Source organism: Neopsephotus bourkii, unplaced genomic scaffold, assembly GCF_033783945.1.
Source record: "Neopsephotus bourkii isolate Nb327-2 ecotype Australia unplaced genomic scaffold, CSIRO-AGI_Nbou_v1 NB_756, whole genome shotgun sequence".
Lineage (NCBI taxonomy): Eukaryota > Metazoa > Chordata > Aves > Psittaciformes > Psittacidae > Neopsephotus > Neopsephotus bourkii.
Window position 1 is genome coordinate 1,302,527 of NW_026901254.1, and position 27,003 is coordinate 1,329,529.

At 42.9% G+C, this 27,003-nt stretch overlaps 1 protein-coding gene and 1 long non-coding RNA gene across 4 annotated transcripts; one reads left to right on the forward strand and one right to left on the reverse strand.

The window, feature by feature from the left end:
* Positions 1-7,484: 7,484 nt before the first annotated feature.
* Positions 7,485-26,954, reverse strand: LOC133213022 (uncharacterized). The gene is made up of 2 exons (XR_009725675.1): positions 26,821-26,954; positions 7,485-9,337 (listed from the first exon to the last, which is right to left on the reverse strand). It is a non-coding gene; the product is annotated as an uncharacterized LOC133213022 (long non-coding RNA).
* LOC133213018 (glutathione S-transferase 3-like) lies at positions 9,871-20,244 on the forward strand. Of its 3 annotated transcripts, none has more exons than XM_061354950.1 (7): positions 9,871-9,996; positions 13,819-13,925; positions 14,575-14,626; positions 16,843-16,975; positions 17,317-17,458; positions 18,489-18,620; positions 19,990-20,244. In XM_061354950.1, exons 2-7 carry the CDS (start codon positions 13,839-13,841, stop codon positions 20,110-20,112), a joined length of 669 nt encoding a protein of 222 aa, XP_061210934.1. In that variant the 5' UTR covers positions 9,871-9,996; positions 13,819-13,838; the 3' UTR covers positions 20,113-20,244. The 3 variants fall into 3 exon arrangements, with proteins under 3 accessions (XP_061210934.1, XP_061210935.1, XP_061210933.1); XM_061354951.1 differs by lacking the exon at positions 9,871-9,996 and adding an exon at positions 13,645-13,663; XM_061354949.1 differs by lacking the exon at positions 9,871-9,996 and having other exon boundaries at positions 13,776-13,925.
* Positions 26,955-27,003: the final 49 nt, after the last annotated feature.

A 27,003-nucleotide genomic window follows, 5' to 3' on the forward strand; every position in this document is an offset into this window, starting at 1 on the left:
CTTTATTGTAAGGGTGGTGAGGCACTGGAACGGGTTGCTCAAGGAAGTTGTGAATGCTCATCCCTGGTGGTGTTCAAGGCCAGGTTGGACAGAGCCTTGGGTGATATGGTTTAGTGTGAGGTGTCCCTGCCCATGGCAGGGGGGTTGGAACTTGATGATCTTAAGGTCCTTTCCAACCCTAACTTTTCTGTGATTCTATGATTCTAATGCTTCCTGTGACAGAGGACTTTTTCAATCTCATGCTCTGCTGGTGAGGCAGGTCATGGGAAGCCAAAAGGAAGCCGAGACAGGACACCTGACCCAAACTAGCCAAAGGGGTATTCCATATCACACAGCGTCCTGCCAAGTAGATAAACTGTGCACAGTTGCCTGGTAGATACTGATTGCTGCTTGGTTTGGGCTGCGTATCAGTCAGTGGGTGGTGATCAGTTGCATTGTGCATCACTTTGGTTTGGGTTTGGTTAGCCGTTTCGTTTTTTTTTTGTTGTTGTTGTTGTTGTTTTTATTTTTTTTTCTTTTGTTTTGGGTTTTTTGTTTTTTTTCCTATCTCATCTCTCACATGATTATTTATTTCCCTTTATGATACTTTATTAGCACTAGTATTAGCATTTTATGTACTTTATTTAAATTATGAACCTGTGCTTATCTCAGCCCCCAGGTTTTACCTTCTTGCAATTCTCCCCACCACAGCGGGGGAAGTGGTGAGTGGCTGTGTCATACGTAGATGCTGTCTGGGGTTAAACCACAACACTTAGAAACGAATTGCTGGCTGTCCAGGGCTTAAAATGAATTGTGCAGGTGAGGAAGTAGGTGGAAAACCCATTTCCAAGTGCATTGGTGCTGGATTGTAAGTGGTGTGTGTGTGTGTGTTGAGAATTGCTAGGTGATGGGGAGGAACAGGATGAACTGAATATGATCTCCAGAGATGGAGATGAACTGAGCCCTTGCCGGCCGTGCAGACGCTGCAGAGTCAATGAGGAGCGCAGAGGAGGTGTTTGTGAGCTCTGGGAGTGAGGAACGCTAGCCACTGCTGGTGCGTGTGTAAAAAGAATGGCAGACTGCCACGTGCAGCGCCTCACTTGGATGTGTCTGCAGTCTTGGAAGCTTGACTACCCTACGTTCTCCTACAACTGGACCTTGAGCTTGTTTGGAGGTTCTAGCAGGGGAGCGCAGCTACCGTATACCCGTGACCGATGAACGGTACCGCCTCTATCGGGGAAGGTCGTCCTCTTCGACCGAGCGCGCAGCTTCGGGAGGGACGCACGTGGAGCGGTGAGGGAGGAAGGGGACACCCGCCTAGCCAGCCAGATCAGCCGAATCAACCCTGGCGATCAATGGGGTGACAGATGTCGCAGCCAGATCGCCCTCACATCCAACGAAACAAACCAACCCAAGGCCTATTTATCTCCTGCGCTTCCAATGATCTCTACCTCACGGCGATTCGGCACAGGACGGACACACGCAGACAACCCCCACGACAAGTCCCACGACAACCCCCCCCAAGACAACCCCCCCCCACGAGACTAACAAACGTGCCGGGATGCGAGGCTTCAAAAGCGAAAACGGCAGCTTTGCAGCGCTGCTTTCCTCCTAGGAGCCTTTGAGACGTATGCAGATTACAGAATGCCTATTGGCGGATGGCGCCATGGGCACCGCCTCCTGCCGATGGGCCTCAGGGAGCACCAGCCCGGCCCAGCCCCCTTCTTTTCCTGCCTTTTCCTCTGGAGAAATCCACCAATAGGCATTCTGTAATCTGCATATGTCTCAAAGGCTCCTAGGAGGCAAGAAGCGCGGCAAAGCTGCCGTTTTCGCTTTTGAAGCCTCGTATCCCGGCAGGTTTGTTAGCCCGTGGGGGAGGGGTTGTCGTAGGGCGCTTGTCGTGGGGATTGTCTGCGTGTCTCCAGTCTGAGCGGAATCGCCGTGAGGTAGAGATCATTAGAAGCGCAGGAGATAAATAGGCTTTGGGTTGGCTTGTTTGGTCGGATGTGAGGGCGATCTGGCTGCGACATCTGTCACCCCATTGATCGCCAGGGTTGATTCGGCTGATCTGGCTGGCTAGGCGGGTGTCCCCTTCCTCCCTCACCGCTCCACGTGCGTCCCTCCCGAAGCTGCGCGCTCGGTCGAAGAGGACGACCTTCCCCGATAGAGGCGGTACCGTTCATCGGTCACGGGTATACGGTAGCTGCGCTCCCCTGCTAGAACCTCCAAACAAGCTCAAGGTCCAGTTGTAGGAGAACGTAGGGTAGTCAAGCTTCCAAGACTGCAGACACATCCAAGTGAGGCGCTGCACGTGGCAGTCTGCCATTCTTTTTACACACGCACCAGCAGTGGCTAGCCTTCCTCGCTCCCAGAGCTCACAAACACCTCCTCTGCGCTCCTCATTGACTCTGCTGCATCTGCACGACCAGCAAGGGCTCAGTTCACGGTTTAATTTCATGTTTTGTTTTATTTTAGTGACTGCCCTCTCAGCTGTGTGTCCCACACAATCCTCAGTCTCCCCTTTACATGTCTCCTCTGAGACCAAGCCAATTTCTTGAGGTTTCATGTGGACTCACCTTGCAGGAGCTTCTCATACTGCTCTCAAGTTTCCAAAAGCTCCTCTTCACATCAACATGATCTGCCATGCTGGCTGTCGTCAGTCACCCACCTACTCTCCATATGCCTTAGCACAGCTCCCAGGAGGATGTGCTCTGTGATCTTGCCAGGCAGCAAGGTGACACTGGCCTGTAGTTTCCCAGCCCTTCCTTGCTTCCCCTTTTTAAAAGGGGATTATGTTTGCCCTTGCCCAGTAAGCAGGAACTTCACCAGACTGCCCCAAGTTCTCAAATGTGATCAGGTCTCATGGCTTGTGTACCTCCATGTTCCTTAGATGGTCTCCAACCTGATCTCCAGCAGCAGGTGGTTCTTCATTGTCCTTATCTCTGCCCAGAGAAAGCAAATCCACTGCTGTTTTGCTGGGCAGATACAGTACTTCTTATGCAAGGAACATGCCTATCATCCAGCTCCACAGCTCTGAGTCAGTAATTGGATGCTTAATTAAGCATTATCCATTTTTGCATTAAGCAAGAAACTGCTTTACGGTGTCATTGCTCAGAAGACATTTAACTTGAAACCGTACTTTTGTGCGCCTAAAGTAAGTGTGTTTAATTATACTGACTACCCCATGCTCATTTACGGTTGTGTCTTCTGATGCCTTTTCTTTTTTGGTTAATAACCTGTGATCTGCCTCAAATACAAGCTTACCAATGTGCAGCTTAAACTTAAAAACACCAAAACAAATGTCCACCCCAGGTGTTGTTAACAACCAGTGAATTGACACCATCTTGCCTCTTTCATCAAAGTAGTAAAGTTACAGTTTTCTGGCCATGACTTCAAACTTCCCATTATCTAAAATGCTTATAAAAGATAATAAGTTAATATTGATACACAACTATGATGGCAGCAGCTGGAATAACAGTTCACAGGTCACTCACATGGCAAAAATTCAAGTTAATTTTTGACAAAACAGTTCAGTACAGTTTCATTCTAAACTGATACAGTTTTGCTGTTGCACAATCAACTCACAGGATTTCATAATCCTCTCGTTTCCCTGAAATCCAGGATAAGTAAGCATTAAGTTGCTAAGTAGGAGATAACAGAAAAAATGAAGTCACCGCTAAGGAAACCTTTAAAACTTCTAGAAAATGTCAGTTTTAGCCTAAGAGTTACTCAATCACCACTGAAAGCCACGTTTCAATCAAAAGGGAGATGAGGCAGCAACCAGGTTTTTCAAATCTGGCACTCCTTATATCAATGAATGCTAAAAGTACCTAAACATTCATTTCATGCATACGTAGGTGAAGGATGGGAATGTGTTTTCAAAGTCTCTCCCTTTCTAGCTGTGGTGATCCAGAATCAGAAGAAACTTCAAAGGAATGACCAGTTTCTTTCGTAATAATCCAGATTAAAATACAGGCATTCAGATTATTGCATTATTTATCCTTCTAGTGGTCACATTTGTTTCTATTAATAAAGCCTGTTGCTAAGCAAAACTTCACAGACTGTTCAGCTAATCAAATACACCATGCTTTGCAAGCAGCATTTTAATTCTTGAATGGCTTCATAAATGGGGCAATTCATTGTTGTTTTTTTAATGGACTAGTCTCAGCAGGAACTGTATTCCACTGTAGAGCCATTAAGTCAAAGGAGCACCAGATTTCATCATACTGGCATTTCATATGCAGAGCTCCATAGTTGCAACTCCTGCTGAGAGCTGTTTCCCCCCTGTAGGCACATCTCTTGTCGCTCCAATCCACTCCAAGCCTTTCCAATACCTGATCACCCTCTCAGTGAAGAAGTTTTTCCTAATATCCAGTCTCAACCTCCCCTGGCACAGCTTGAGGCTCTTTCCTCTTGTCCTATCACTTGTTAGCTGGGAGAAGACACTGACCCCCACCTCACTACAACCTCCTTTCAGGTAGGTTTGCCTCCAAGTCTCCCCCTCACCGACTATGGTGCGAGCATGGTGGCTCCCCATTGAGTAACATCAACCACTCTTTATGTCTACAAAGAACTTGCCACAAAAGAACGGGGATGGAGCGGATGGCCTGGGAGGCAACCACCCATCATACACTGAGTAGGGAACTTCCCCCCCAGGTTGGTATTACATGGTGCAGGGTAGAAAAGAACAGCTGCTGTTGGGCTGAGGGCTGCTCTACCTTACCTGCAAAAAGATTTTTTTCTGGGGGGAGGTGTGGGAATTCAGCTTTTACAATCACAACACAGATCTAAGATAAACTTGGCTTATGAAGGTGCTTTCTTATTTAAGGCTTTTGTTTGCTTTGGTTTTAAGGATCAATATGTTTATTGGAGGAACTGGTGACCTTATGGGCTTCATTTTGATGTTCCTGTCATTATCAGATGAGGGTAGACAAACAATGTGCTGTTATAGTTCAAAAGGCAGCAAGATGCTATTTCCTAGTATAGTAAAGGCACATAGTAGAATAATTTCCTTCCATTCTGGAAGGATAACAATGGGAATTCTCTGTATTTTACCAAAAGCAGAAGAAACAGAATGGTGTAGGTGCAGTACTTGTTAAACCAGGACATCATATTGTCTGCAGGCTGGGGACATGAGAGGGAGCAGGTCACAGCAGCATGAGACAAGATGGTGTGGGGTGAATGTAGAAATTCCTAAGTGAGATTTCATGATTTGAGCAGCATCAATGTTCAGACTGAAGGGTCCAGGTATCCTTTTTGGCTCAAAACTGTTAGAATCAAATGAACATGTAAACATAGCTATATACAGTTAAAATAGCAACTTCCTGGTTTTAGGAGCACACCTGATGCAACATGGTGTTGTGGGTTAACCCTGTCTAAGCATGATCGTGCTTGGATACCCCCACGCAGGTTCATCAGTTTAGTTTCTAGCGTGTACAGCCTATAGGCTATTATCATGATCTTCCATATTCTGGACAAACTAAGGAGGGATTCATATTATATCTAAGTCCTTTACAAAAGATTCCCTTACTGAGCATCCTTGAGTCCTGGTATAGCTCTCTAGCACACTTAGGTCCTTAACTGACTTTGGTAATGGTTTTAAGACACATCAGAGCACTTCAGTTCTGTTACCAGCTTAGAGACAGTAATAAGCAAAGATATACAGCTGTTTGTTGGTGTTTCTCCCAGGTCTCTCAGTGTTTCTAGCCCAATAATTCCTCACTCAAAATTAGTTAAAAATACAGGATAACCTCAGCAGTTTTTTCACTCTTAACTGTTCCAAAGCACATAGATGTTAGACAGGCAGTTTTGATGTATTTTCCAAGAAAGACTTGGGTTTGTCTTCAACCCTTGCTCAGGTAAGACCTGTTTATGCACAAATCAGCCTGCAGCATCACTCTGACAGCCAGAAGTTATGCTGAGAGGCAAAAGTTATGCGTAGTGGGAGTAAGGGTTGTGTTCCTACCCAACCTGTTTTCGACCATTCCAGTACTCTGACCAAACAAATCTTAAAAGTGTCCAGTGTTGGGGAATCCACCACTTCCCTGAGGAGATTATTCCAATTGTTTAAAACACTCACTGTCAATGGAATTACAACTTCACTCCCATTTAAAGCACTGGGAAAGCTGTTACTGATTTAATAATGAGTTCAGGATACAGGCTTTACTACAAGTTATGGTTTCTGGTGATGGTATGGCATCTTCAGAGATTACTCTGCATTGTGTTTGCTTATATTTTGGTAGGTTGCAGTTAATTCTAATGCAACTAGTATTTGTGTGTGAACCTCTGAAGGTGCAGAAGAAGTGTCAGCTGTTCACAAGGATTGTGCAGATCTCTCGCATGCTTCTTTTGGCACTTCTTCATACCTGAGTATAGCAACAATAACCAAAAAAATGCAAGATGCCAAGTTCGGGCAAAACAAGTCGGACCAGCTAACTGGAGGGCTCCCATCACTGCTTGCAGCAGGCATTTGACACATTTTAATATGCTTGGTAGATGCAAAATCCCCTGCAAGTGTTCTATGTAATACCTGATGTCATTACTGTGTACCCTATTCATAGTGAGTAGTTCAAGCTGTGGTTTTACAGCCAACTCTTTCACCAATAAAGGATAATCCTCCCTTGCCCACACTGTCTCCTTCCCCGCTTTTCTTGTCTTGCTGTTTACAACATAACCTGAACCAACTGAACACTCTACGTCTTTTATTTTAAAGGTGATTTTTAACTGGCTCAAACAATTGATTACAGAGTCAGCAAGACTGCTGCTGCAAGCACGAGTTAGGCAGTAAGAACAAGTGGCTGCTAGCCACTAGAGGTGGTATAACCGCTTTCTGTTATCTGCAAGGAAGGTAAATACAGAGTTAGAATGTTACCCATCATGCCGTTAAAACCCGTGCATTTTACAGTTTTGAGCACGCTGCCAAACAGTGAATAAAGGGTATCTTGAAAGTGGAATAGTTCTAGATTGTGTAAGTAATGTGTAATTAATGTGTCACTGATCTTGTTTCACTGAATCTTTGTATACTGTCAGATCTGTGTAAGAAAGTTTAAGGGCAGGAGAGAATATTTGCCTTTGAAGATAAATTAATGATGAAACCTGTACTAGAGTTATGAGGTCTTACGAAAACTCGAACTACAGGGAAACATGAACTTCAGTGAAAACAGAAGTGTTTTATAAGAAAAGAAATGGACTTGTGGGCAATAAAACCTATTTCTCCTTGTCTGAAAAGTAGAAATACATCTGGTTTTATTTTATAAAGGACCAAAAACCAAAAAAGACATTTCACAGGATGAGAGCTGATTTTATTATTTTTTTTCTTTTTCAAATTATTATTATTATATTTCTTTTATTGAAAAACACCCCAAACCTTTACTGGGAAAGAAGCAAACCAAGTGTTGTCCAGCTTTAGAGCAGGTTAACGTCAGCTAAAAATAGGATTGAAATTTCTCCTTTACTTCTTTACACCCTGTTCTGAAAATAAAAAGATACTCTAAACCTAAGCTTAAATTATTGTTAGCTTTATTTGTAACAATGCACATAAACTGAGTCTTAAAAAGTTTCACAGCACCCCCGAGAGACCAAGTAGGGCAAACATACACAAGTTTCTATCAAAAGATGAAGTCATTATAATACCTGGATTATTTAAGATAAAATTTTCACAATTCAATTGATACCACCAAGTTTATTTTCCAGTTGGCTTTGAAGCCTTGATCTTGGCTATCTTGTGCCTGTATAAATCAGCCTTTTGGCCATGTTGAGATACTCAGATCAATAAAGACTAAACAATCCAAACAATAACATTCTGTAAACCGGTTCTCCATTTAAGCTGTTTGTGCCAGCGGCACAATGGGTGTCAATCAGAATTAGGATTACTGTTCTCAGGCTTTTCTGTGCCGGTGGCCAGGGTAAGCACCAAACAGCTTACAGAAATATTTGTGAGGGTGAATACAGGTGTGGTTAACCTTGTCCTCAAGCAGCCAGGATAGCTTCCAGGACAGAAACAGAGCAGTTGCTGAAGGCCTGCAACACATCTACCCTTAAGTGATGCATGACCCTTTCCAACTATTCATATTATTTCCAACTGCTTTTTAATCACAGAGGTGGTGTGCTTCACTTTAGGAGCTTGATAAGCAGCATGAGGGAAATCCTCCTAACCCCCCCTGTTTAATTCTCTAGTGCCATTTAGTTATATATCCTGCCCCCACCTCTGAGAGGACACTGCTGGAAGCTGGAATCAGACATGGACCCACAAGTCAGCCCCTTAGTGGTTTGTGAGGGCTGCGGGCAGGTATGTTTCAAGCAAAGTTTTGATTTGCCTACTCAACAGCACAATGAAGTATTTCCACAGGGCACTGTGGGAACTTGACATGCCAGGGCTTGGTGTATGCACTACTTAAAATCTGCTTATGCCCAACCCAAAACCACGTAAGTGGTACCTGGGCTCCAGGCCAGCTGCCTGAATGCTCACGGGGGTAGCTTAACAAATTGTTTGTAAAATAAACTTGTTTTCTTTTCCACTCAAGGCGTTTACAGAGCAGCTGTGCAAGTTATAGCTAACAGTAATCTCATTGATGCAATGCCTTTAGATGTCAAAGGAGTTTTATAATTACATTATGAAAGGATGTGCTGGAAGCAAAATAGAAAGAGATCAAGAGGAAAAGTCTTTCTGTCAAACAGGAATGCATGGGAAGGGAGCAACGGTCAAAGTTGGATGTGGCCATGTTCACCAAATCCAAAAAAGCATCAGAACACTTTGCACAACCCCTCATCGCCAAGCCTCAAATCACAAGGAAACAGTAAGAAACATACATTTAATGCTGTGCTTTATTCACTAAATGATGAGCCTGAGCGAGAGTTAGAATTGGGCAAAGTGCGAAGAAGCACCAAACAGTTGTTTTCTGCTGGCATCATCCACCTTTGATGCACATAGATTACACATTTGCCAGAAACCGCTGTTGGAAATGTATCCTCTAGAGAGGCTGCCACAGTCGCCAGGCAGAGAAGCCATAACAAAACTCTGACTATGAAGAAAAAAGAAAGTAGCAGCTTTGGAGGGATTTCTTCAGGATAGTTACCTAGAGATTTTTGTCCCCAGATTCCCACCCTTGGTGCTGTTTTAGTACATCCATGGCTTTAAATACAAATTAAAATACAATGTTGATAATAGTGGGGGTTCTGTGAGCAGATCTTCAGATCAGCTGTACCGTCATGGGCTGCAGGGGTATAAAGTGGTGTCCAACATCATACGTTGGTCTGTGCTAGAGGTGACAACCTGGTCTTTGGCACCCAAATCTCATTTCCCATCTGCTAGGCCATCCTTGTGTCTGTTCACATCTGCTTTCAGTTTTGGTATTTTCATCTGAAATGTAGATAGATTATATTTAAAGGAAACAGTGTAGGGAAATCATAGTTTATTTCATTTCTAACTGAGTATTAGCATCATACATTTGATTTCCCAAATTAAAGCTAGTGCCTTAAGGCATGGGGTGAGTGGTGACATAAACTGCTCATCTATATTTATACCAAGCTATCACTAAGTTTGATCCTGGCAAATTGTATTTCAAAGTAATTAAGCACTGTTATCCCATACTTTGGGTATCTTTTCTGTACCATGCAGCACTGAAAAATAAAAACCTGGGCTACTATGAAATAAGCCTAGAAACTTAATTGGTGAAGTCTTTAAATGGTTCCTGTTATCCTAAATATGACCCATAAAAATTAGAATTTTCTGTGTTTTAAAGTGTCTCACTCTTGTATGTGTTCGGAAGCCACAATAATTCCAAGACAGCAGTTTGAATGGATGGCTATGGTAGAAACTGAGGCTATGTAGCCACACCATCAAAATGAAGAAGACGGTGCCTTGGGTGGTAATTTTCAGACCTACTTCTTTAAACTGGGTGGTGCCACCTTAACAGCAGTGGGAGATGTTACTTCTAATTGGGTCTGGCTGGGAACTCCCTCAAGCTTCAAAAGCTTAAACATCCCTGGAAAGGGCCTGGGCTGAGTGAAGGTTTGGAGGTAAGCACCAACTTATAAAAAGTTTTAGTGACTCTATATAATGGAGTTACTTGCATGTTTACTTGGTTATTTGCTGGGGTAATGTAAATTCTCTGCTCTTGTTAGTTCATGTGCCAGGGAGAGTAAACGTGACTCAGTAGTTACTCACCAGCAGCAGAAGACAGGAAGCAAGAGATGTTTTTAACCAGGGAGTGAATCTGGTGGTGCAGTTCAGGGCTGAGTAAGGCAGCTGTGACACCCCTGGTGGAACTAAGGGTGGGAGGTGAAGGTGGGAGGAAAAACACAGCATAAGCTGTGAGCAGTGGTGCAGTTTCTTCTGGCTGTGAGCAGGAGAGCTGGCCCCTTTGGTACCTTGGACTCTGCCCCCAAGCCCCAGGGTTGAAGGGTACTTCACACTGAAAGCAGACAGTGTTGTTTCTGAAAGGCTATCGCCTCCTGTACATCCCCTCTTACACTGCTGAGAAGCATCCTCAGAGAGGTTCAGGGCAGGCATGTTATGAAAGCTTACTAGGAAATAGGATGGGAATATGGAGTTTAGAGAGAAGCAGTAAAAACATACAGGCAGACCTTTGTGCTGAGGTCTTTACTAAATATTAGCTAATGCTAAAGGTAGTGTGTGCAAGATACAGTTGCTTACTTGGCTGCAGCGTAAATCCTGGTGTCAGTTTTTCAGCAGTGTCTGGGCTAGTTCAGCTAGTGCAGTGGTCCCAAAAGCTTAGGTATTGCTTAGGTAAAATAGGAAGTTTTTTCATATCTGCTCTCTGTTTCCTGTGAGTCTTTGGTCACTTGCTCATTTTGCAAGAGTCTGTTTCTTCAGGAGGCACAGTCAAACGTATCCTTTAAAGGAGCAAGTGCCACCAGGTCAGACCATTGGGCTGCTTGTAAGCCTGGTGTTTGGTATGCCTCATGCTGTGACTTTAGTAGCAATATCTGTTTGACCCTTTCTTATCTCTCCTTCTGCCCTGCTGCTGGTTTGGGCTGGCTGATGAACGATAGCAAGTTTTTCTGGCAATGGTATAGTTTTTAATGGTTCAGTAACTTGTAGAGGATTTAATATTTTATTTCTACTAGAAGTTACAAGCCCTTGCAGCTTCCATGACTGCCCAGTAGCATAGCATACTCCAAATGCGTATTGAGAATCAGTATAAATATTTAGCTTTTTATTTGGTCAGCTGATAGACCTCTTTGGTTAACACAATGAATTAGTCTGCCTGTGCACTCAGCTTTGGACTGAGTGGTGAAGCTTTCCCTGCTTTGTTTGCAATACTTATTGAATAACCCGTCAGCCAGTTGCTGCTCATGTAATACGAGGACCTGCCAACAGATGGTTCCAATTTGGGATTTACAAATGTCATGTCTGTTAAATATTATGAAGTCTTTTTGGCTTCACAGGTGGTTACTACACAGTTGTGGTGTGGAGTTCCTTCCCTGGGTAAAGGGAGTAGAGCAGCAGGGTTCAGCGTGCTAATTACCATCCCAAAGGCTATCCCTTGCCCTTCTTGCACAAACAAGATAAATAGTTGATCGTAGTCTGGCAGACCCAGGGTGGTAGGTGCAGCTTACTTCAAAAGCTTGAATGTCTTGACCTTGTCTGTTGTCCAGCGAATGGGTTCTCCAGCATGTGGAGCAGTAATCAGTGTAAGGGGCTTTTCTATTTCCTCAAAAGCAGCTATCGAGGGGTGGCAGAACCCTCCAGCTCCTAAAAACACTTGTGTTTGTTTCTAGTAAATGGACTTGTAAGATTTTTTTTTTTAATAGTTTTAATACAGTTTTTCAATAAAAGCTGCTTCTGCTGCTGGAGAACATGTACCTCACGTACTGAAGAACGTAACCAGGTATTCTGCACTGCTCTCATATTTCATTACTTATGTGGAGAGACCTGATGGCCCTTTTCATTAAAGGCAGACAGTAAGGAAGGGGTAGCAGCTGTACAGGAACCCTTACCTACTAATGGAACATCACCATGTTGTATCAAAACCAGATTTTATTTTTTTTAATACAACATTGTGAAATTTTTTTATGGAAACTAGAAAAATAGTGGAGAACTGAGTGGGGTTCTGAGGAAGCCTTGTCTGTGTTGGCTGTACCTTTCCCCAAATAAATGCAAGAAGGCATTGAGAATCCAGATGAGTAGGTATATTGATTTAAGGTAGAAAATGTTGCCCTGTCTCCAGTTTTTTCTGCCTACTTTTCGGGCATCTCAAGACTTGTCACAAGGAATGGGTAACTAAACTGAGCCCTCAGGGCAAAACACAGGGCCAGATGCAGGCATGGGAATGTAGCAGTCAGCATGCAAGCTGCACGTGTAGAATCAGTGGAGCGGCATCCAAGAAACATAAAGATCGAGGAGACTTCATCAAAATCCAAGGGTTTTTCTCTGTGCCAGAAGCTTAGGACAATTAAAATCTGCGTACAGCTGACAGAGTTACTAGTAATGAAAGAAAAAAGCTGCTGATGACAGGGTTTTATTTTTCATTTGTCATTGTTCTTATAACATCATTTAATGCTATATAGAGCTTCTTGTTCATGTAAAATGCTAAAAAGATACCTAAGGCTTTTCTCTCTCTCTGCTTTTGCTCTGCAAACAATAGATAAATTTTCCAAGAGGATTCAGTTTCATGTTCTTGGTATTGCAGCCTTTGTTTTCTTTAGTTGTAGGAAAAGGCCTGTTTACTGTCACTTTCTGCACATTATAAGCAGGGGCGATATGTGTTGAGATGATATGGATGCAATGTGTCTGAGAAGTATGTTAACGGAAGAGGCACCTAGCTGCTGTGAACTATATCTATAAGCTGCACTGCCATATAGTAAAAGATAGTCACACAGTGTGAGAAACTAGTAAAAACACGGTATTGGAGGCAAAACATTGTAATTAGCATAAACTATTTGCACTTTAAAACAGGAGGTGATCATTTTTTCCTTTATGTATATTTGGATTGTATTGTCTAAGTTACCCCAAATATCCCTATTTATTGTAGTAGCATGACCTGATTCTTACCAAAATTGCTCAAGGGAGAACTGTCAATCTGATTTCTCTTTAAAATCAAGTTTTGACAAAATACATTCAGAATGTACTTTAAGAACACTTAATGCACTGTGACTTCAGAGATTCTGGCTCTGAGAAAAATGTGGTATTCTGCTAAATTTTAAAATCAAGCAGTCTTTCTGAATCATTAGGACACTATTCTAATGGATATTAGGACATTAGGACATTATCCTAATTGGGTACCCATTTTAAGCTTTTGTTTCATCCCAGTCATTACTGTGTGATAGTAACAACTTAGTGAAGGGGAAATGCTACTCCCAGGGCAGGCTTAGGCTGTTTCATGGAACAAAGGGAAGATTAACAATTCATTTGCCCCTACTTAAGGAAAGAAGTGCATGGCAGTTGAAGCGCAAAATGAGCTCCAGCAATTAGCTACCGGTAAAACATGTTTTCCTTTTCCTCTCTTCAGTGAGGATGATGGGAATGAGGGTAACTTCCCTGAGAATGTGGTAGGATTTTCAGTAGCTTTGTATAACTGTTTTAAAATGCAGCAAGGTTCCTCCTATAGCTTGGGACTCCTGCCACTTGTTTAAACTTGTCTGCATTTGGTTATAGTCATAACGAACATCCCTAGCAGCAGTGTGGAAATCTGCACATCTTTCCTAGGATAGGCTGTGTGGTGTGACTAGTCCATCTCTCACTTTATGTTTTAAACCAGATTAAGTTTAAAATTCAACAGGCATAGTGAGAATAAAAGGCTCTATTCTCCCCTCAAAATAATGGTACTGACACCAGTTTTAGGAGGTGCTGTTTGTTTTCTGCTTAATGTTTTTCAGGGAACTAGGAGCTCGGAAGCATGTCTGGGAAGCCCAGGCTTACCTACCTTAATGGAAGGGGACGAATGGAGTCCATACGATGGCTGTTGGCAGCAGCCGGTGTCGAGGTTAGTTGAGACTCAGTATAGTGTTCCAGATTGCTGCTTTCAACTGGCCTCAGCGAGGCCCAATTTAACATGCATGTGAGGGTAAACGGCTGCAAGAGGGTGGCTAAATGTGTTTGGTCCAAAGCTCTGCAGGTTTGTAACTAGCTTATTTGATGGTTCATATTTTGGATGCAAACTCAGTGGAGCTTGGAGTTCACTAAAGCTAGTAGGAGTCCCCTAAAGTAATTCATCACAAGGGGTCAAAATGGGGACTTATTTAAAGGCCCTCATTTACTTTTCAGTTACAATGTGCATAAAGAGAAGCATTTTGTTGACTTATGTGCCCCAGGATGGGGTTGATTTACCTTGTGCTTCTCTTGACACTGGCTGCAACCTGACTTCCTCCTGCAGATATTTGTACTCTGTTTCTACCCCTAGGTTATTTCTGCATCAGTGCACTGGGGCAGAATTGGCCAAGCCCTTCTGCATCTCCCCAACCGTGAGGATGTGCTAGGGATCCTCAGGACATCTACAGCCAAACAGCATAGTTGAAGATCCAACCCAGTATTTTTTGCTTCATTCCATCATTTTGTGCATGGTTATATGCACACTTGGAGAAGAAAAATGTTCAAATACAGCAATATAACACTGTTCTCTCTCCCCCTTCCAGTTTGACGAAATTTTTCTGGAAACAAAAGAGCAGTATGAAAAGATAATCAAAGGTAAGAATCCCAATGTCTGAGGCTTAGTCTCTCAAAAAAACTGCTCCAGTTTAGCTAAATTCGTGGTTTAAAATTAGTTTATTTAAACCAGTGCAAACTTCTAGGTGCACACCTAGAATACTGGAGTGAGGAGAAGCTACGGACCATGACAGAAATCCCTCTATTCTGCAGATAAGAAACAAACCATGCGATCAGTTTATTCACATTTGCTACATCACTTTTTGTCTAGGCCAGAAAGTCAGACTTTATTTTTTACTTTGTATCTTTCTGCTGAAAAATATCCTTGCAGCGCTGTCAATTTTCCCATTCTGCTGTGTTTGTGCTGGGTAGATACTGAGTCATAATTTTCCTTAAACTGCAGAAATGTCTTCTGAAAAGACAAAATCTTTCTATGAATGCTACAAGAAATAAACGCAGGCTGCAGACAGAACTATCTTTTGAATTAAAACTGCAAACTCATAATATGGAATGAGTGAATAATGTTTATTAATTCTAGACTAGCAAAGTGTTTTAATAGCTCTGTGGAGCAAAAAGCAAACATGTATCTGTTAAAATGAACCTTTGTACCCAGCCCCTTGCACCTCAACCCCTGCACTGAATGGATTAAAACTGAGCACTTAAATTACTAGCTTTGAGTAATGCAAGGTGGCAGCTGTCTAGCTGGATTTGGAGTTTTGCTGTGGTTTTTAACAGGGCCGGATTATTCTCTGGATGCTCTTACTGTGTCAATGGTGGAGGGATTATCTCCAAAATCAGTGAATTAGTCCAGCAGAAAACTGATCTAGAAAAGGCTGACTTTGCTATGTTGAATGTCAGTTTAGCTCTCAGAGCTGTCTCACTGAAGGCTCAGATAAATGCTCCTACCAGCATCAGGAGAAAACAGACTAAAAGATGTATCTAAGTAGGCTTAAATTGTTGTGGAATGACACAGAGGCTAGGCTTGTAGCAGACAACTAAGGGAACTCTTAAACTTTTGTCCCTAGAGTGACTGCACTTAAACAACAACTCCTGTCACAGTCCTTGCCTCTCACTTTGTAAGGTAAAGCAGCCTGACCTCTCCCTTTGATACACGGATAGACTCCACAACTTGTTAGAGTTGTAAAGTAGTTATGCTTTTATTCAGTTGAGGCACATGGGGATTGCTCCTCCAAAAGCATGCGTGCCCTCCTTTGCCACTCAGTTTGTTTATATTACATATAATGATTACCTAAACATGAGATTGCTTCACACCTAATACATATGCAAAACCTATTCCTGTCTAGCATTATAATTAGTTTTCTGGCATTCGTCCTACCGGTGCGCCTGCCCAGTGCCTCCTGGTGGTGATCGTTAGGGGGTCGTGAGGATGAAGGCCTGTAGTTCCCCTTCATCACCGCGAGTAACCTCTTGCTTTCACGCAGACTCAATCGGGTTTTGGCTCCTGTCCAAACCTCAGGTTCGGTACAAGCAGGTTTTATGTATCTTAAAGCAGAAATTTGTCAAGTTTGCAAATTTGTTACTCCGGCTATCCTTTGTTCCTTTTCTTTCTAAAGATACTATTTGAACAAGAATGTCTTAAATATTAAGCTATGAATCTTATCTACTACAATTTTGCCTAGCAGCTGTAACTCCTACAATTCTGCTTCACCATTCTAGCAACTTTGACTCCTACGGTTCTGCTTCACCAAGGACAGTGACTGTTTAAGCAAGCAGGCACAATGTTAACCCTTTATTTCCTGGTATCACCTTTATTCCAGTAGCTCAGTCTTGCTGTGTTACTACCCCATTCATTTTCTGCTCATTTGTGTATGTCCCTGACAGGGAACTGATCTGCATTCAAAATAATCAGATTTGTTTAAGCTTGGTTGTAACACAGATCTTTATTCTCCTCCAATCCCTTGCGTTCAAAGTGCTGGCTCAGGCTTTTCCTGGCAGCGTGAGGCAGGGTCCTGAACTGCAAAGGAACAGGCAGTGCCAGTTCCCATTAGCCAGTGAAGCCCTGGCAATGCTGCAAAGTAAGGGGCCCAGCTGCGCTAGGGTGACCTAGCTACAAAAGCGTGAGCAGGCTAGACAATACTTGATCTTTCCCACAGTGTTAGTTTACTGCATGGAGTTTTACAGTTAGGGCAAGACATCAATGATCTACACTGCAAAAGAAATGTGCTCAGTCTGTCACTCTCCTGTAAAGCTAGCAGTCTAGGAGGAACTAACAAGCTTTCCTTCACTCTCCACCCTAGATGGAAGCCTGATGTTCCAGCAAGTGCCCCTGGTTGAGATCGATGGGATGAAGATGGTGCAGACCAGAGCTATCCTCAGCTACATAGCAGGGAAATACAATCTCTACGGGAAAGACTTAAAGGAGAGAGCCCTGTATTGTAACACCTCCTTCCACTTAATGAGCAATCTGTTATTTGATAACTGCATTATCTATAACAAATTTAATCCTGCATATCCAGTAGAAATGCCTGAGAAAGGCTAGCACATTAAAAAGCAAGGACTCCAGCCTTTGCTTAGATTTTAACCACTGCTTCTGAAGTGCTCCTGGACAGAAACAGGCTTTTAGTCCTTTAAAAAAAATTAGCTTTAGTTCATGTTTAGCTCTGGCTATGAAAATTGGCACTATGGTGGTGATACAACATTTGCCTTAGTTAATTGGAATACAGATGAAATAACTTTTGTGCTCTTTTCTACTGTCTTCCCCTCACCAATAGGATTGACATGTACGTGGAAGGAATAATAGATCTGATGCAAATGATTTTGATGTTTCCTTTTTCTCCACTGGAGGCAAAGGAGAAAAATCTCGACTCGATTAAGGAGAGGGCAACTAATAGGTACTTCCCAGTCTTCGAAAAGGTGAGAGTGAGGCTCCATCTATAAAACTTGTATTTACAATTATAAAAAAGTTTCCCCCAAATAAGAACGTGTTTGTAATGCAGGCCGGTTCCAAACCCTTGGCTTTCTTGGTCCTCTCAAAGAAGGGGAAATACAGCAGCATGTTTCTCTATTTGTGGGCTTATGTTGTCAGGGCTGTGGTATTTGAACATCTACGAACAAATATGTTGTCAGCTACAGAGCAAAACTTTTCAGTAAAGTACAAGCAAGCACATACAACTTTTTTTTCCCTGAAGGGATAGTTCCACACTTATATTTGTATAAGTCTAGCAGGGACATGTGCTCTAATTTCAGTTGGAAGATTTTTATTAGAAGAATACAAAAATCCCTTGCAAGTAAAACAGGTAGAGAGGTTAGGAGCGCTTCAGCAAAACAACAGTCACAGATTTTTGCACATCCCACTTTGGAAAACAACAAACCAAACCCATATGACTCAGGCATCTGGAAATATTTTTACTTTTGGAGTATCCACTTACTTTTGATGAAAAACAATACTGAAGCCTGAACATCTTGGAAGTTCCCATGAACTACAGTAACTTTATTCCCAAAGGCAGGGATTTTCTTTGGTTACCTGTTGTAATTCTGCACTTCTAAGCTTGCTTTCTGATATCGGCATTGGACATGACTTTAAATGAAGTATCTAACTGGCAACTGTATAAGTCCTCCAAGCTACCCTTCCTCCATTATTCCTATTTCTAATTCTGTGACTGTTACTAGTCTACTTAAGCATGCAGTTTTGTCCCTGTTCCCAGTGTCTATCATTATTTATCATTACTGATTAACCAAAGTTTGTAGTACTGTGTACTATAAGAGCTCAGATTTTTCCCAACAATAATGAAGTGATTTAGGCTCACCACTGCCAGCTGAAATCTCCACCCTGAAAACTGAGATGTAATAGCTGTTCAGCAGTACGGCTGTGCTGAGAGGCTCAGCTGCCAGGCATCGTATGTCCCACGCTCATTTGCAACCCACATTCTCTTGTATTCCACAGATTTTGAAACAACATGGCCAAGACTTTCTGGTGGGCAACAGATTCAGCTGGGCAGATGTTCAGCTAATTGAAGCCATTTTAGCAGTGGAGGAGAAAGTACCTGCTGTGCTGTCAGGGTTTCCTCAGTTGCAGGTAATTTTGTTATTGAGCATGCACGTATTCAGGAGATAGAGGGCAATCCTGAAATTATCTCTCTATGCTTTGTAAATCAGAGGACCTGTCACTGTCATGTTTGCCAGACATTAAGTACAAAAGGGAATTTGAGATCCCAGTAATGTCACTTCACTTTTGTCCTCTACGGTATGACTAAAAATTCAAGCCTTAGTATTAAGCCACAGGGCTTTTGCTTGTTTTTCAATAATCAGTACAATTGAGGATGAACTTTCTGCCTTTGTGCTATGTACAAAGTTTGAAGCCAAGCATAAATGAGGCACCCCTGCTGTGAGGCTTGACCAGAAATCAGAAGACTCCAGACATGCAGCATCCTATATAGCATAGTGCATGGGCAAGCCTAGGGCATGGCCTGCAGGAGCCAGTAAGAGTTTGAGCTACAGTGGACCCAGCTAGTCTGTGACTGGAAGAAAAAGAACAGACAGTGTTCAGTAGTCCTCCCCTGTGCCTGTAACGGTGGTAATAAAGCAGAGTAGGCAATGCACTTGGGTTGAGGATGCAAGGCTTGAGGTCATGTTTCTTTGTGCTTACAAACTGTTAATTTGAAAGGTGGACTCAATGACTTTGGCTTTATTTCCATTAACAAAAGAAGCAGTTCCTCATCAGACTATCATAACTAAGCTCTTCTACTTGGAACTGATTTCTTTATTCCCCGCATCACGCCCCCATCCCCCCCCCCCCCCCCCGTAACTTTTTCAACAGCCTAAATTCAGTGTGACAGAATGGGGCACTTCAGCCACAAAGAAGGCAGTAACGTGTGTCAGCTTTTATCCCTTACACAGTTTTGCAGCACCAGGTAATTCTTGCCTCTAGCTCCCATCTTCTAGCAAGATATCCGGTATCTTAGCCACTGGGCATGGGCACAGTTCTGTTGAAGCCATGCCTTGAATTATGGAGGGATTCCTTCACTGCCCCCTCCAGTAAAAATGGGATTCATTTACATATATTGTGGTTTTCCCTGATTGCAGTTTGCACCATCAGAACCAGCAATGAAAAGGTTGTGAGCTGAGTTAGTGTATTTGTATCTGCAGAACTATCACCCTGGTACTCTTGGATTTTTGCCTTTAGCTTTTCTCGGGCAGCAGAGATGTAGACACTGTCTGCTCCAGTATTGCCTTTATGGGTAAGAACAGCCTTTTTGCAGCAGTGGAGTTCTGTGGGCAGGAGACTTGTGTAGATGGCACGAGATCTGACCGAATGTCAGGGTCTCTTCTGGCAGCAGGGGGAAGCACTTGTTCTGTCCAAGGAGCACTCTTTGCTACTGGAGTAACTGGATTTTTTTCTCTTACTCTGTTATTTTTTGTGGGGTTTTTGTTTGTTTTTTTTTTAGGCTTTTAAAATAAGAATGAGCAATATGCCTACAATTAAGAAGTTCCTGCAGCCTGGCAGCCCAAGGAAACCCCCACCAGATGGACATTATGTAGAAACTGTGTTGAAGATCTTTATGAAATGAATGCCTTGCTACCTTCAGCGAGACCCTAAATACTGGTGAGGGGGAGAACCAAAGGGAAGAGGAAACTCAGCAAATTGGTATCGTTGTAATTAAAACCAATGGTTAAAAATTAAAGCTGACTTACTACCTGTAGTGGCTGGAATCCCTTTGTGCTGCTCTTCAGGTACTTTCCTGTTGACCAGCAATCCATCTCCAGGCTCTGGGTATCTCTTGCTGTCACTGGCATCAAACTGTTAAGAGTGAGATGGATTGAGGTTCCTCTCCCCTGGCAACTTTAGTTTAAAGTCCTCTTCACCAGTTTAGCAAGCCTGTGACTGAAGATGTTCTTCCCCTTCTCTGACAGATGGATCCCATCAGCTCCCACCAGCTCCCATCAGCCCAGGTTTGTCAAAGTAAGTCCCATGGCCTAAGTATCTGAGCCCCTGGCTGTGACAGCAGTCCTGTAATTATTTGTTGATTCACCAGATTTGAGCAGTCCTTTCAAACCCCTTGCCTTTGACATGGAGGGCTGATGAGAAAACTACGTGTGCTCCATAGTCCCTTACCACCAATCCCAGGGCTCTGTAATCCTTGATACAGACAGGGTAGGCTGAGGAGTATTGCTGGTGCCCATGGGAAACAGCAGCAGCAGATAATAGTCAGTGGGCTGTTATGAGGCTTGGTAGTCTCTTCGTGACATCCCTGATATGAGCCCCTGATAAGCAGCATATCTTTCTGGAGAGTGTGTAGCCTAAATTTCTGCTTGGAAAAAGTTGTCAATTTTTCTCTGTTGATCTCTCCAGTGTCACCTGTTGTGGCTGGCATCAGCACCTTGCTCCACAGGACTGTCAGTCCTATTTGGTGGTGGCCACCTAAACCCTCTGGGAGTCACAGGAGGTCTTGGAAAGATCTCCCCGGGAGATGGCTCCTCACTTGGCTGGTGTGCCATCACGTGGGATCTGTGCTGGCCTTCCTCACCCTTGGCAGGTGCTCTGAGCCATGGTGCCTTTCCCAGGCCATTCAAGTGCTCAGCTTTGTGTCACCAGCCCCCCTGTGTCACCCACCGTGTTGGTGCTTTGTCTCTTCCTGGTTCCGGGCTAAGTGAAAGCAGCAGGCCTCCAGCAGTCGCTGTTGAAGTTGCAGCAGATTTCTGGATTTCACAGGCAAAGTACCTGAACGTACTTGTTAACAGCGGGCAATGCCATAGGCAAACTTCCCATGTTCCTGTGGTGCATCCTGACATCTTTGTGTCATCAGGCAGTTCTGTGCTGTTCCAAGAAGAAAGGCACTTGCATACCTGTCTGGGCGGAGATGCTATCTCCTTAGCAGCTGCTACCACAGCAGTATATATCTCCATGCAATCCACGTGGCTGGTACCTCTCCATGCCGAGCAGGAGGATGGGCTTTGAAAGTGGAATTACTGTGAAAGAGTTGGTACATCATTTGCTCACATATCTGCAATGGGTCCAAATGTAGTCAGTGTTACTATCTTTAAACTAAGGCCTGTGGATTAATTGAATTTTTAGATCTCTCTGCAAAGTTTTCCTTGCAAAACTGATTTTCTTCATAAATCAGTTATTTAAAACCACATGCGCAATCTTAGCAGCATTTCATATGCGGGTTACAAATACATTACCTCTTGAGAATGAAGCATCACGGAAGAAACGTACAATCTGTTTTGCAGGCTCAGGTGAGGCAGAGGTGGTTTATTTCTGCAGCTGTAGGATAACGACAAAAGTTCAGCTTCCACTGATTTTTTTTAAATGAAAATATTAGGGCTTACATATTTCCAGCATACAATGACTGCCTTGTGATAGGGCCTGATGTGGCACAGCAGCATTTGCATAGGAGGAGGCTTTGTTCCAGCAGATGTCAGTAACTAAATCTGACACTTAATATTGCCACAACAAAAGTATAGAAAAAAGGAAATTGGGGAAAAAATATTAAGAAATGAAGCTGGTAGGGACAAAAGAGAAGAATGAACTTCCTCTTCAGATTGCTTGCTCTCCAGCTTCCCCCATGGCTCTCCCACACAGCAGACTAGAAAAGGACAATTGTTTATTTGTTAGAATGCAACTAGATTACGTGGGGTTTTTTGACAGAATATGCCCTGTTTCTTGTCAGATGCAACTTATTTTACTATTACGTCCAATACAATTGTGTATCTTTTTGGCTTGCAAGCACTGAAGCTCATCTTTGTTCATGTGAGGGCAGGTGTGTGCTTATGCACATAAACAGTGAGTGCTAGCAAATTATGTATTCAAGTATGCCTTTGTGCTTCAAGCATAAGTAGAATTGAAGGAGAAAATATTCTTATGTGAGCTATTCACATGTGTGTATAAGGTAGGGCTTTCCTGTAAAATTTGATTACTTTCGTAACCAGGATTAAGAAAAGAAACAACTTATGTCCCCTGGTGCTGTCAAACTTTTAGGCAAGCTAAACAAGAGTAAATCTGAAAAGAAGGGTGCTAGAAAAATGCTACCATACCCCATTTGCAGCTTAACCCTTTAAGAGGTACAAAAATCTGTTAAAATTGAATTTCCCACTGGTATAGGCAGACAAATATGGACTTCTGGTGCCTGGTATGTAAGTCTTCCTTTCCATGCCCACCTTAGGTTTCAAAACAGAAATTGTATCTCCCCCTGGTTTCCCACTCTTAAATTGCCAACAACTGCTAGAGGATAGAGTTAATTCCATCCACAACTGCTGGATGGAGTTAAGTGGTGCCAGTCACTTAACTTGGCGGGGTTGAGCGGCTGGCACTTTTCACTCTAGGATGGTGAGGACCAGCAGGTCAGATGTTGTGGTGGTCAATGCACCTTTACATTAGGCCATGAGTGACCTTAGAGTGGAGTCATGCTGTTTTGTATTGTGTTATTATTTGAGTGGGTTTGGAGGGATACTGGCAGAGGAAATTAATCCCTTAACCCTGCTTTCAGAGGGAAGGAGTCTGAAATCATTATTAGTAGTGATCTAAGAAATCCTTGAATTTCTATAAATATTAGAATCCTTTCTGTGCTGGCTGATGGAAAGATGAGAAAATAAGAGGAAAGATGCAGAAGAAAAGATTTTTAGGTGTGAAATGCCTTGGAAGTCCTTGTACTGCCTGCCTGTCCATGGCATGCTACTTTCTATTCTTGTATACTGACTGTCTTCATCTGGAGAGAACTTCATCCAGGAAGAAGAATGGTCCAGGAGCTGGAAGTGTGGAGGGAAAAGCAGTGAATAATCACAGGTGAGTGAGACAGTTTGAAATCTGCCAAGGAGACACAAACTAAGATTACAAATTAAGCAGGAGAGAAAGGGTGCTGGCTACCAAGAACTAGAAGGAAATCTGAAAGCTTAACATGCTGTTATGTGGAAAGTTAGTTCTAAAAGCAATGGTGAGCAGGTAACACCCCATTCACAACCTTCTCTTTGTCTGCCTCGTATCGACATGGCAGAAGTTGATGCTAGCCAAAGAAAGATGGTCACTAGTTTCCACTGAACATCAGCGTTGTTCTGGCTTTGATTAGGCAAGGTCCTGCATTTGTTATTCAAATGTAAGGAACTGCTGGCAAAAATACATCCTGTTAAAAAAACCCTGTTCAAGCTCAGTAGCACTGAAAACACCTGCCAGCTTCTAGGTGACCTGTTTGCTCTTCAAAATGTTCAGGAAAACACCTAGTGCCCTTCACATACTTGAAACCAGCTGTTAAGTCCGCGTGAGGGTCACTGGAGAAAAGAAAGTTTCCTTTCAATTACTCTACTCCCTTTGCAAGGCTATCTTTTGTAAACATATTCCTAGGTCTCTAAGCTGGTTACATTGAGCACTTGCCCTGCTCGCTTTGGAGGGCGTAATTCAGTGTGGAGAAACGTTTCGTGGGACGTAATGTGTGTGCTGAATACAGGCAGTGCCAGTTTGGAAAAACAACAACAAATGGGACTTTTGTTTTAAATAATATGGAACACTGGAGCTGCACTTTTATTTCTGCAAGGCAGGAGGGAGTATATCCCAACAGGTCTCATTAGCCACAAAGCTAATAGGGAATAGCCATTAGCTACAGTCCCTGTTCCCCCTGCTAATACAGTAGAGGCACAACAGTTTGTGTGTGCACCTAGCTCCCTTGCAAGTACAGTTTCGATATTAGCTCATAATTTTGAACACAGTTCCAACCAAAATTAACAAAACTTTGATATGTTTTATGTAAAGTTCACGAAGCCTGATGACACAAAACATTTTCTAATGCTTTGTCAAGAAATCAGTATCGTATCTGAAAAAAAACAAAAAACCCAAACCCAAACCTTGTACCTTATTGTTTTAAAGGAAGAGGCTAAATAAAAACAAGCTGGTAGGCAACAGCTGCAGCTGGGGTAAATATTCTCTTCTAAGTCATTAGGGCAGCTTTGGTATTTCCCCTAGTTTTAACTCCTGGATGGCCAATCTGAACCTAGATGTTCTTAGGAGACCAGATGCCTTCATCTAAACTTCTAACTGCCTCAGTTTAGACAGCATCATTTTGAGTAGTTTGCATAGCAACTGTAGTTCAAGTGCATGGTGAGGGATTTTTCTTGAATTTAGACTTGAGCTTTGAACTATTTAAAGGAGACTAGACAGCTAGACTGGACATAGGTGTCTACAAAGTTAGGTGAGATGAGTTTTCCCAATTTCTCTACACTGTGATTAACTTTCATGCTTGAATTCATGTTTTCTTACCTTGCAGTCTTCTGACACAGTGGATGTCAAGTCCTTGTAGAGTAGTCACTAGATCTGGGTTATCTCTTAAAGTTTATCATGGCCAGGCCTACAAATGGTTAATCCAGCCAAGCTATCTAACAGTGAGTTTGTATTTCTGAACAGTAACGAAAAAAACCCTTTTGACAGCTTAATATATGTGAAACGCTGTAGCTTCACTGCATACTTACAAAATGCCTAGCTGTAAATGTTGTGTTTTCTGTTGTTAGGTTTGTCCACTGGATCTATTCCACTTTCAGAAAGTTAAACAAAATTTAGAGGAAAACCACTGTAGACATGTCATAGTCCCTGCTATTTTCCTTGTATCTGCATTACATGACTAAGCAGATTTGGAAACACTACCAGACACACCTCAGTGCAGTGTCTATTGATTCAGAGAAAACTGCAGGAACAAACTTGCCAACAAAGTTTACACGCTGACAAGCAGGTATTCTTTATTGAGGCGCCAGGAGACACGGGGGATAACTCCTCCTAACATGTGTCCCCGTATTGCTATACAAGCCATCCTTATATAGTCCCTGTGCATACATACATATTCATGAGGCTACATATGGATTACATCATTTTCCAGAAAGTTCCCCACATGCGTACAGAATTGTGGCGGTGGTTTCTGAGGGTCGGTTACTTCTTCCAACGATCTTCATCACTTCTGGCAGCCTTTGAAGCACGCGCAGTAGATGCTCATACCAGCTTAATGGGTTCATTAGCAATCCTCCCGTCCTCCTACTTATCAGTTAGTTTAACTGTAGCCCATCCTGGACACCTGCAGTTCCCAGATACCCCTTATCCCTGTGTCCTGTTCTTCTAGACTGTTTTTCTTAAAGCTATGCCCACTATAATGGTTTATCTTGTGAGAATTCTCAGTATGTTCTCTAGCTGTACTCTATTTTTTTTCTCTATGTATCCTGCACCTCAATAATTTTCCATTGCTACTGTTACAAAGCCACCAAACTTAATATTACTTAAAACTGATTCTAAAGGTTTTTATATATTCCATTTTGTGATTTTGTGCCCCCTTGTCTCACTATGCAAGGAAAGCTTCAATCTCACACACTATCTAGATTCCGGGTGAGAAGTCACATCCATCCAACAATGTTGGAAACACCGTTTCCAGCAGAGTAGTTTGACTTTTTACTCTTAAAAAACCCCTTTTCTAACAGCAGAAGTCAGTATTCCCAGAAGCCTAGCAGGGAGAGCACTTACTTCTCAAGCAAGCAAATAAAACTTACTTATGCAGAGTTCTGCTTTGTTGTAAAATGTGAACAAATTATTTCTGGTTGGATATTAGCAGAAAACAAAATGTGGGCAGCTCGTGTCTCCATAGGGAAACCAGGAGCGGGCTTCTGCTGTGCCTAGCACAGACGCCTGGGGCTCTCTGTGATACATACCTCAGGGGGCTGGGTGATGTGCCAAGGGACATGCTACAGAGCCCAGCTCTCTGGAGCAGCAGCCAGAGGCCAGCAAGCACTGTGGAACATGCACAGCGGTGTGGATGCCTCTGTGTAGCTGACTGAGTCCCACTGCAGGCTTTCAGGCTGAATGTAAGAAGGGGACAGAGAGAAATAAGTGAAGAGCCCAAAACAGAAGGTGGAGGCTTTAGCATGTGCTGTCAGTGAGTGAAGAGTCCCTTTCTGTGCAGCCTGACTCCCCTCATGTATAGGGTACAGAGTGTCACTTTTGGGGACCATTTTGATGCCTTGTCCTGTGGTTCTAGCTCTAAATAATTAAGCTATTTTATTATCAAGCATGGAACACATTGGGCTAAGAGACACTGGTGGTGGAGACTGATGGGATAAGAGTCATTTTCAGCTACAGAGCAGCAAAGCACATCCTACAGGAAGGAACTGAAGGAGAGATCCCCTGTATTGCAACAACTAGTATTTTTGTTTGATAGACTACAATTCATAAAACCTGCCTGTGTAATACAAGAAGAATATCCTAGCTCACAGTTACACCCAGGGTGATTCAGCAGAATTTTACACAGCATGTTGACCTTGCCTGCAAGTGATGCCTACAACAGTATTGACAAGCCCGATTAGATAAACAGCATGGTGCAAGCGAGTTCATGAAGATCAAAGGTTGATACAGTTATCTGAAGAAATCAGTCAGAAGTGCATAGGGCAGTTTGTCTTCTGACACTGCTTTTCATTCACTGTCTCCTACAGTTGTCTCTGGT

Bases quoted from the DNA above. Each gene is read 5' to 3' on its own strand.
- LOC133213018 (XM_061354950.1), top strand. From the start codon at position 13,839: ATGTCTGGGAAGCCCAGGCTTACCTACCTTAATGGAAGGGGACGAATG. The intron at 17,459-18,488 runs GTGAGAGTGAGG...TGTATTCCACAG, and splicing joins ACTTCCCAGTCTTCGAAAAG to ATTTTGAAACAACATGGCCA. The intron at 18,621-19,989 runs GTAATTTTGTTA...TTTTTTTTTTAG, and splicing joins CAGGGTTTCCTCAGTTGCAG to GCTTTTAAAATAAGAATGAG.